General features: G+C 31.8%; 1 protein-coding gene across 1 annotated transcript in view; it reads left to right on the forward strand.

Moving 5' to 3' along the window:
- The window catches only part of LOC145326660 (fringe glycosyltransferase-like), a 32,874-nt gene extending 22,588 nt beyond the window's left edge, over positions 1-10,286 (forward strand). The window contains exons 10-14 of the mRNA XM_080170026.1: positions 5,665-5,735; positions 7,484-7,560; positions 7,785-7,824; positions 8,829-8,901; positions 9,919-10,286. Coding sequence (XP_080026152.1) covers positions 5,665-5,735; positions 7,484-7,560; positions 7,785-7,824; positions 8,829-8,901; positions 9,919-9,970 — 313 coding nt within the window. The 3' untranslated portion in view covers positions 9,971-10,286. The remainder of the gene's footprint in view (positions 1-5,664; positions 5,736-7,483; positions 7,561-7,784; positions 7,825-8,828; positions 8,902-9,918) is intronic.
- Positions 10,287-11,474: the final 1,188 nt, after the last annotated feature.

An 11,474-nucleotide genomic window follows, 5' to 3' on the forward strand; every position in this document is an offset into this window, starting at 1 on the left:
ACAACAAAGTTCAATGTTTAAAGCAAAGCATCTTTATAATCAAGTCCTAAAATGTAATTATGTCCTTTAACATTATCCTGTATTTAAATAGTTTTTTTAATTACAAACAATTAAACAAATTTACTTACACATTTGTTCCGACTTTTATAACTTTATATTCTGATTATTCACTTCTAAAACTGCACAATGATAATGTCAGTTTGTCCTACGGTTTCATAGCTTCGCTTTTATAGATGTTGTCATCCTTGTTTATATAGAAACAATTAGCATTGACACTCGAATTTTGTATGTAAAAAAGACACGATAGTATTAAGTTATCAACCACATAAACAATAGATTGTTGAAGACATTAGGCCTTTAATTGATTATATCAAAGGACTAAGTATACCTAGTCAAATTAGTTAACAACTTAATAGTTGATTATACATTAAATAACAAGGATGACAATTTCCATAAAAGTGAATCTATGAAAGGGTAGGACAAAAAAACATTAACAATAAATGTAGAGTGTCATAACTGAATAAGCAAATATACATATATGTATAAGTCTAAAAAAATGTAAGTAAATTTGTTGCAAAATATAGGATACTGTTTAAGGACATTCCTACATTTTTGATATGCTTTGTTTATAACATTCTACCTTTTTGTAGTAGGAATATAAAAAATGTTTCAAATCAACTTTTTGTAAATAGACAACGATTGTAGAATTGCTATGCTTTCTAAATCGTACCTTACTATTACTACAGAAATAACTAACCATACCAAGTATAAAATCAATAGCTTTATTAGTTTGTTAACGTAAAATCCTGCATTATAAAAGATACTTTTTGTGTGTATATGCTTCTATCCTTTATTCTTTATCTTGAAAGAGTCTTGTTTAAAAAAAATATATAATTATAGATCAAAAGGACCAAAATCTTTGACCTATTTAGATTATGATCACATTTTGAAAAAGGTTTTGCCATGTCTTAAATAAGATACAAAATTAAATAATAATTGTTTTCAATTGCTAAATAATCTTAAATACACAAGATAATAATTTGGTGTTTAATTAAGATATACTAGCTCAATATAAAAACATAGCGATTGTGCCTATAGATTTCAAACTTTGCATGGTCATTCCTGTAGTATTTTGGTACGATTATAAAGCGTAGCAACTCTATAATCATTACCAGAATGTCCGTACGTTCATTTAAAACATGTTGATAACTTAACAACTTTTTTAACAACAAATTTTTATGTGATCTAATTCTCCGTTTGATCTGATTTTTGGTATATAGATTCCTGGGACAACAAAGTACAATATTATAAGCGATGCAACTCTATAATCAAGTCCTAAAAATGTAAGTATGTCCATAAACATTATCCTGTATCAAGCAGATTTTTTTAACAAATTTACTTACAATTTGCTTCGATTCTTGTACTTTTATATTCTGATTATTGAGTTCTGACACTATACAAGTGTTTATGTCCGTTTGTCCTACCGTTTCATTGCTTTTATGGATGTTGTCATCCTTGTTCATTATATCAATTATTTTATCCATATAAAATTCAAAATGGTATAGAACAAAAATATTTACTTTTGTGTAATAAACGGCAAAGGATCTAAACAATTAGAATTAATAATTAAAAAGTACTTTTGATATGACTTTTTATATCACTCATAATGCATAAAATAACCATTGTTATAAATCCTAAATATGCAGTGTTGAATTGTCTATAGAAATATTGTTTTAAAACCTCAACAAATATGACAAACTTATATTAATAAGCCATGAACATTAAGATTAAATGCTATTTTAAAGTCAAATCATCGCACATTTTTGGTTAAAATCTTTGAAATTCTATAATCCTGAAGAAGGAACAGATACAATTTAGGTAAAACCAGTTTTGATTCAGCAAATATGTCTATTTATAGGATCCATTGACCGCTTGTTGCGTGTTGGTTTTAAATCCGCTAAACTGTTGAGGAAAAGTGTGTAGCCCCACCCAAACCCCCTGAACTGGGGGAAGTTACCAGAATTTAGAAGGGGAAGAGTTAAAAAAGATGAAAAAAATTCCCAGAGATGTCTAAAGGGGGTGGGGGGAGGGGTTGAAAGCACCCCCCCCCCTAATTTAAAAAAAAGATATATAGCAGATAATACCCCCCCACCCCATAAAAGTGTTACCCCTGGGATAAATATATTTTAGGAAAATAAAATAAATTTCAGCACTTTTCATGAACTTTTTACACCCCCCCTCTCCCCCAACTGTGAATTATTCCCCATTGATATTAGGGTGGGTTCATATCGGAATTAGACAAAGCGGGGATATGCAACAGATAAAATTAACCTTAAAGGGCGAATATAGGTTGGATATGATATGAGCTTATATCAAAGGTGCAAGTATATACATTATGAATAACTCAAGCAAATAAAGATATTCCATTGGATAAGGCCGTTATAGCTAAAAACCTAGCCAATTGGGCTAATTTGTGACGTCAGAGGAGTGGTTCCCTAACATATTCAAATACCAATATTCACAACAGGATGCGTGTAGAGTTTGCCTAAATACTGTTGTTATTTTGCAGTACAAATAAATGAGAAAAAGGTTTCGGGAATTAATCAGGGGTAAATATACCCTCCTTCTACCTTCATACAAAATATATAAAGTAAAATATTTAAAAGTTAAAAAAACACCAAATAATGTAAAAAAAATTTTAAAAAAATAATCAATAAAATTTTCTTGGAGGAAGAATGATTTCAAATCCCTGTTTTTTAGTGGCCGTGTGTGTGTGTGTTGAAAATGCGTAATTAAGGGTTGTTTATATCATCATGAATTAATCAAAGATCTCTGTACAGAAAATAAACTTTAAGACATATTATTTACCCTAGTCAATAGTCCTGACGCCCTTCTACGCAAATTATTTTTATGCTTTTTAAAAATGAAATAAAATAGTATTTAATCTAAAATAATAAACATTTAAATTATCTTTTAAGGTGCGTGCCAATGTAATAGTCAATCAAACTTAAGCAAAATAGTCAAAAAAAAGTCTTGTAAAGGGCTAAAATAAACGATTTTGTCGGCAATCTCATTTATTATATGTTCAATTGAATCAGAAAATTGCAAAATCTACTTAAGGATTTTTTTGAATTTTTAAATTTGGCATAGATATTCTGAAAGTATGTAATGTCACCTTTGATATAAGCTCATATCATATCGAACCTATATTCGCCCTTTAAAAACATTTCTGACCGAAAAAGAATTTTAAAAAATTGAGTTTTAGAACACGACCACTTAAAAATATAATTCATTACTTATTAGTATGCAAAGACGACATTCAAATTTTTTTTTGATTCAGAACTATGGCTTCATGGTGCTCCCTGGAAAGGCCTTGAGGAGCTGAATCAGGAACTTTTGTCCGTTTCAAAATATCTCGTTCCTAGCCTTAGAAATCACTAAAAAAACAAAAAAATTTAAGGTTTATTGTGAATTGTCCAATTTGTAGAGGTTTTTTAGATTTTCTCAGGCTAGGAACGAGATTTTTTGAAACGAACAAAAGTTCCTGACTCAGCTCCTCAAGGCATTTGCAGGGAGCACCATGAAGCCATAGTTCTGATTCAATAAATTTTTGACTCCCATTTACAAATAGCTATACAATTGAATGTCTGGTCGTCAGCGGTTTTAAGACTTAGGATAAATTTTAAATCATCCAGAGGTGTATTATATCTATATAAATTGAGTGCAGATCCCCGCTTTGGCCTCAGAAAAAAAATGTCCAAAATCGACCCACCCTAATAGATATGGGGGGGGGGGGGTATGTTATATCTTGTTGAGTTTTGAAAAAAAAATTTTTTAATTTTTAAATTTTGCATTATTTTGAACTATCAAAATGTTACCCCCGTCCCTTTTTAGGGGGGGAAAGGGGGGGGGGCACCTAAGCCCTGCACCATTTTTTTTGGGGGGGGGGAGGTACACCCCCTCCATAGATTGGTGTTGAAACAGGACATGTGATAACTATTACTGCTTTGTAACCTCCCTTCTACTCCAAATTTTGTAGGAAAGAAAACATTTTTGGTGAAATTTATTACACCTAACATAAATCCTGTGCAAGCCTTTTAAGTCAATTTTATTTTAAAGTCGTAGATTTATTTGGATAGAGTGTTCAACATGCTTTACAATGGTAGGTTTAGCATTTTTGAGGCTCCTACACAACCATAAATATAGGAAATTTAAAACTACACATGTAAAATGTAGCAATTGATGGTTCTTAATATTCATTCCTGAAATTTATGTACAATTTTGGACAAAAAAATATACACCAACTTATAATTTTTATAAAAAAATTTTGGCACAAGGTAGAAAAAATGCAAATATACCAAATTAAATGTATGAAAGTGTATTTTTTGCATTTGTCATCAAAAGAATCACTGAACATAAGAAAAATCCTGAAAAATTTATATCAAAATACCCTAGTGAAAGCCTTTCTGAGAATAGATTTATCAATAAATTTTCTCCCTTTGGTTACAATTTTCCTTGTAGAGCAAAAAGTAAGAAAGCTACAAAAAATTTAAAGCTATGTCTGAAATTGTCATTCAATAGGCTTTCCAATGGTAGGTTTAGCTTTCATGAGACTTTCATACAGCCAAAGTTATAAAGGTTTGAATCCAAAGCAACAAAATCGTGACAAACAACCTTGATTTTTTAGGGAATTTGGTCTGTTAACTTTAAAATGGAATAAACTACAAGAAGGAACAGCTATGATTTTAAGAAAATCAGTTCCTGGCCCTCCAATGTGTATATTTGATGGCCATATAGTCCGTTTTTATGGTAGGTTTTGTCAAACTTCTTTTGCCTTGAGGACCACTGTGTTAAGGGGCGTTTCTTCGTTTTTTTCACACAAGCTTCTCTCCTATTTCTAGCCCCTGCGGGGGGCCAATTGCTTAACCATGTGGGGCAATCACCTAAACCAATATAACCTATCCTAAAATAAACTATCAGTAAAATTTTTTTTTAAAGAACATTCAATTTGGAAGGGGTAAATACCCCCCCCAAAAAAAAATTTTTAAAGAACATTTATTTTGGGGGGGGTAAATACCCCCCCCAAAATCGTTGGGGGTGCCTACGGCACCCCCAAGGTAGGGGTAATTTTTTTTTTGGGGGGGGTATTGTTCACAAAATTTTGGGGGTGCCAAATGGCCCATTACCCCCCCCCTTGGACGCCTATGCCCATAGGTGTCCATCCCGTAACACCCTGATACATTTATATACCTTGAAAAGATCTACATTTCCTTGATACACCCCCCTAAATCAGCTATGGTAGGTGTCATTGTAAAAAAAGCTACAACCTTTTAAATTTAGTTTAAGGGAGATGTAAAAAAGTTTTGTGTGGTTCTAACATACCCCCCCCCCCCTTCTCTCTCCCTCGCAAAACTCTCTGCACGCCACTGGCTTCGCTACTTATGGATGGTAGCATCTTTGGTTTATTTATCAGAGAGAGTTGACAATAGGCTATTTATTACACTAGTCTTTCTTCTTAGTTTTGGTTAGTTGGTTGGTTTCTTAACTTGAGAGCTCAAACTTTTCAACCGCTTATTTTGCGCTAAAGAAGGGGTAATATTGTCTATTATCATTAGGGATGTACATTAATTTATCGGCCATTGTCTAATCCTTGTTTATTTATAGAAATGGAAAATTTGTTGAGGCTGGAAATAGATTTTGGTTCCCTGACGATGTTACTCTGGGATATATCATAGGTCAGTTTAAGAAAGTAACAGGATGTTTGTTTGTATGTCTGTTGCTGGATTGATAAGGTTCTCCTTTACAGTGAAGCTTCTTATAGTTCCGTGGAAAGTTTATAGCTACTTTATCTTCGAAGAGAAAACGTCCCTAGAAAAAATATTTTACCCACTATTTTTTTACTTTGAATATATTATAGGTGAGTTTAGATCCATGATACTGATATAAAAGTAACAGGATGTTTGTATGTCTGTAGGTGGATTAATATGGTTCTTTTGTATAGTGGAGCTTCTTATAGGTCCTGGGAAGGTTTATAACTATTTATTTTGGTTATCAGACGATGTTACTCTTGGATATATTATAGGTCAGTTTAAAAAAGTAACAGGATGTACATGTGTGTCTGTATGTAGCTGGATTTATATGGTTCTTTTTATAGTAAACCTCCGTATAGGTCCTGGGAAGGTTTATAACTATTTATTTTGGTTTCCAGATGATGTTACTCTGGGATATATTATAGGTCAGTTTTAAAAAGTAACTGGATGTAATGTGTGTCTGTATGTAGCTGGATTGATATGGTTATTTTTTACAGTGAAGCTTGTTATAGGTCCTGGGAAGGTTTATAACTAATTATTTTGGTTCCCTTATAGGTCAGTTTAAATAAGTAACAGGATGTGTTTCTGTAGCTTGATTGATAAGGTTCTCCTTTATAGTAAAGCTCCGTATAGGTCCTGGGAAGGTTTATAACTATTTATTTTGGTTCCCAGATGATGTTACTCTGGGATATATTATAGGTCAGTTTAAAAAAATAACAGGATGTGTTTCTATAGCTAGATTGATAAGGTTCTCCTTTATAGTAAAGCTCCGTATAGGTCCTAGGAAGGTTTATAACTATTTATTTTGGTTCCCAGATGATGTTACTCTGGGATATATTATTGGTCAGTTTTAAGAGACTGTGATAAGTGTTATGTGTGACGTCATAATAATACGATTTAAGCAAGGATGAGAGGAAAAGTGGAAAAGGAAACCCTTAAAAAAGAGATGTTTAATAGACGTATTTTATGACGTAACACATGGCAATTGTTCCTTATATAAAAGTAACGGGATGTACATGTGTCTGTATGTAGCTTGATTGATATGGTTCTTTTGTACAGTGAAGCTTCTTATAGGTTCAGGGGAAGTTTATAATTATTTGACCCCAAAGTTAAAACGTCTCTAGAATAAATACCCCCCCCCCCCCCCCCATGATTTACTTTGTTTTAAAGGTCAACTAACTCAACTCTCCCAATCCCTCAATGGCTCCTAGAGTCCTCTAGAATAACAATAAAAGCAGTTTAGATGCTAATCATATGTATTTTTTTCATTTTTTTCATTAATGACAGAAGTGGTCGTATCTGTCTGTCCATCTGTCTGTCCATCTGTCTGTCCATCTGTCTGCAATGATAGGGATGCACAATTGTACAGGGTATTCAATCTTATTTGTGTATTTTTTTTTCTATTTTCCCCTTTCCTTCATTTTCTATTTCTCCGCTGTTATTTGAAGTGAGTGTACTAATGGATACAGCATATGCGTGGATATTATGTTAGGGAAAAATTGTCATCAATTTGTCTTGCTAACATGGAACTCAGTTTTTGGTCAGTTCGTTGGTCCAGTATTTAGAGAATGGGGCAATTGGGGTGGTAGGAGAGAATTGTTATTTTAGCCTGCTGCGTGTTTCACTTTTTTAGAGAACATGAAACCTGGCGAATTTTTTTCTTTTTTGTTCAGAAAGTCTACTTGGATTGAAGCTGACTGTGGATTTTAATTTTCATTCGCACCTTGAACAATTAAAATCAATATCGCAGGTAATTTTTTTATTGAGATTGATATAATTCTTATAGGCTCAAATAAGTGTAATACTAACAGCAAGGGGGGGGGGAGGCTGTTAATTTATTGTCAGGTGGTGGGTACACCCGCATAATTGTCCACTGCATACTCAGCATACTTGAAAGTAAAAAAACTTTCCTTGAAAAAACATAGAAAGCATTTAAATGTTAAGAGTTCGACATAATTTAGAATTTTTTTTTAGAGTGAGCTAGAAAATTGTGTCACCCTGTCTTATAGTGAAGGTATGTTTAACTAACAAACATTTCCAGTATGGCTTAGAAACTGATTTATATCCGCTGGATTAGAACCAGTTCTCAGCTATACTAATAAATAATGTACATCATCATATTCCAGACATTTTTCCATGAATAGTAAAATAAAAATTATGAATTTGATGCCAGTTTTGTTAGCCTGGATCTTCGCCCCTCGGTAAAGCTGTCTATGATACGATGAGATAAATAACTATTTTTCCATATTTGATATTCTTTTTTCACACTTAATCAAACTTTTTAGACTAATTCCATATTAATTAGCTTTAACCCTATCAACTAGTTTTTTAGAGGGAGGTAGGGGATATTGGATATTATTCTAGTCCCAAAAGACTCATATAAATGTTTTTTATACGTTGGCTTGATAAATTTTGGGTCTTTCATCGAATTTTGATTGGTTGGTTCATTAAGTTAAGTGTTCAAACGTTTCAACCAATAATTGTAATCTAGAGAAGGTGTAATATTGTGTATCATCATTGGGGATTTACATCAAATTATCGGCCAATGCCTTATCCCTTTAGATCCCTGGTTTTTACCCCTGTCTAGTAATTAAGATTAATGATATTATATTTTTCTTGGTTATTTGATGATTAACAAGGATGACAACATCCATAAACGCGAAGGTCTGAAATCAAACTGTATAACAAACTTACTAACATGAATACTTGTACAACGTGAAAACTTAATAATCAGAATATTAATTCAAAAGTATAAACAAAATTGTATATAAACTTGCTTCAAAATTGATTAAAAACAGTATTCTTAAATTTTTAGGTCTTGATTATAGAATATTTTATCTTGTTCTCCTAAGAATCAATAATCAAAAAAATCAGATGAATATAATTATCATATTAATCAATAGTATGAACAAAATTGTGTATAAAATGCAATCAATACAGGAGTCTGGTAAAAGACTTGATTATAGAGATACTTTGCTTGAATCTTGTTGTCCAAGGAATCATTCTTGTTTATTTTAGAACGCGATGAAACCGGTGAAACAAATGTAATTCCATTGCCTGGGCCTTTCAACAAATCAGTTGATCCAACCAGGTAATTATTTCTTCAGAGATGAAAATATGATTATTTTCCCCTAAATTTTTAATCAAAGCTTCTCCATGAAAAAAAAACGTCATTATGCAGCTTTTGGTATGTACTGTGTAAATTACATATATTAAATGGGGATAAAATTGTCATTTTAATTTATGAACATTTTTGTTTCTTTTGAATATCAATGCAATCACCAATCAGTAAGTTTGTTAAAATATAAAATATTATTATATACGTGTTGTGTTCAATAATGTTGAAATCCTTCTACTGTTAAAATTTTCCATTTTTTTGACAGGTCAAAAAACTTACTGCATTTTCTGAAAATATAAGAATATTTTTTTTCAATTCCCTATATGACGTGAAAAGAGTAAAAGGAAATATTATTCAGAATTCATATTTCATATTTTATTGGATTGCAAAGAAATCTTTTCTTGTTGCAGAAATAATTTGACATTTTTGCACATTATGAGGAGATATAGATTGTTAGTTGCTGCTTTTCTATTCTTGCGAATATGTGCATATCCTAATATAAAAGTATCAAGATGTCTGTATGTTTGTAACGAAGGATCTTGCGAAGGGTAATTTGGTAAAAATCATGTTCTAAAAATATTTTTTATTTTCTTTTTAAAACTGAAATTTGAATTGGAGGGTCTTCTCTTCTCTTACTCTAAGTATCTTATAGGTCCTGGAAATGTTTATAACTATTTGGGGGAACCACCACTCTCCAAAGAATAGTTATTTCTCGCATCGTATAATAACAGCTTATAATGTACAATTATAAGATTAAACCTCGGCACCTCGGGGCCATAAAGACTGGTTTTAATCTTATGATTGTACATTTTTATATTCGTAGAAAGCTGGATATAATTTGATGCTAGACATAGTTTTTTCGTATGGATGAGAACCGGTTCCTATCCACCGGATTCAATTGAATACGATAAAAGTACTTATTGAAAAGAAATGTACATGTTTCCAGTTTTTGTGTGACCACATTAGATTTTAAACTTTTTTTATTTCTAGGTTTTACTCATTGCACTGTTATCTATTCGGAGGAGTTTACTGTCCTTCATAGTTTTTAAAATAATATTTGTATGTTTGATTAAAGTATTGTACCTTGTTGTTCTAGGAATTAATATTCCAAAAATCAGATGAATAGGATAGTTATATTATACAAAACAATGTTATACAAAATTTAAAATGTTTTAAATGAACGTACTGGCTTTCTGGTAACGATCATAGAGTTATTAAATAGTACCTGTTATAGGAATCATCATTCAAAGTTTCATATCGAAATAACAATTATGTCATTTTTACTCCTTGTACTGTTATCAAAGTTTATGCAGTATGGCTTCGAATCCGCTGGATTTGAACCGATTCTAGCCAAGGACGTCCAAGGGGGGGGGGGCAAAAGCAGGGATTACCCCCCCCCCCCCTCCTTCCCATTTAAAATTTTCTATTAAGTATTAAAATTACCCCTTCCAACAGATTTCAGAGGGGGGGGGGGGGTAATTACACCCCTACAAGCAAATTTTACCCCCGGGGTAAAAATTTTGGGATAGGTAAAAAAATTTGCGGCGCGCTTCGCACGCCATTTTACCACCCCTCCAAAAAAAAAATACCCCCCCCCTTTTCAAAATTTTACCCCCCCCAAAAAAAGCTTGGATGCCCCTGGTTCTAGCAATACTGAAAAATCATGTATAGCATCGTATTGCAGATAATTTTCCATGCATATTAAAAATAAAACTAACAAAACTAATTAAATTCTTTATTTTAATACCCTAGCTAAGTTATCTATATAATACGATGCTATAAATAACTATATTTGTATGTTTGATTATATTATTGTATTTTATATTCATTTTTTATGGTGCTTTATATTTTTCAAAACAAGGATGACAACATCCATAAACGCGAAGGAAGGACAAACGAACAAGAACTCTTGTAGAGTGTGTCTGAACTCAATTAGTTTACCTACACTCCGCCAGGCCAACAAAACTGGAATTAATCTCACAATCATTAATTTTATCATCCGTAGAAATCAGTAAAAAAAACTATTCTTTCATTTGATACTCAATCCAGTAAATCAGTCCTTCGCTACTTATTGATGTTGTCATCCTTGTTTTGTTTGTAAAATAATGTAAATGGCTACTGTGATAATTTTAGTGATTTTATTTGTATTTCATTGCAATAAATATTCAGAATTTTTATGTAAATATACCTATAAATACACTAACATTTAAACTAATTTTAAAAGTATTAAGATTTGTTAACTTTTTGGGATTGTGATTGGTTGGTTCATTAAGTTGAGTGTCCAAACTTTCATCCACTAATTGTGATCTACATAGGGGGTAATGTTGTGTATCAGCATTGGGGATATACTATACATATATTTAACGACCATTGTCTTATCCCTTTATATTCATAGTTTTTACACCGTTTTTTCAATTAATTAGATTTAAACATCCAAGCCATTAAGATCTTTTACAAAGCTTTTATCCTTTGTACATATACTTTCTTGTTTAGATCTAAATTTTAGATAAAATTTTAAAGTTTTTGGATCGTTTACTTAATGATAT

Source organism: Acartia tonsa, chromosome 8 (assembly GCF_053477335.1).
Source record: "Acartia tonsa isolate MP-2025a chromosome 8, ASM5347733v1, whole genome shotgun sequence".
In the NCBI taxonomy this organism is placed as follows: Eukaryota; Metazoa; Arthropoda; class Copepoda; order Calanoida; family Acartiidae; genus Acartia; species Acartia tonsa.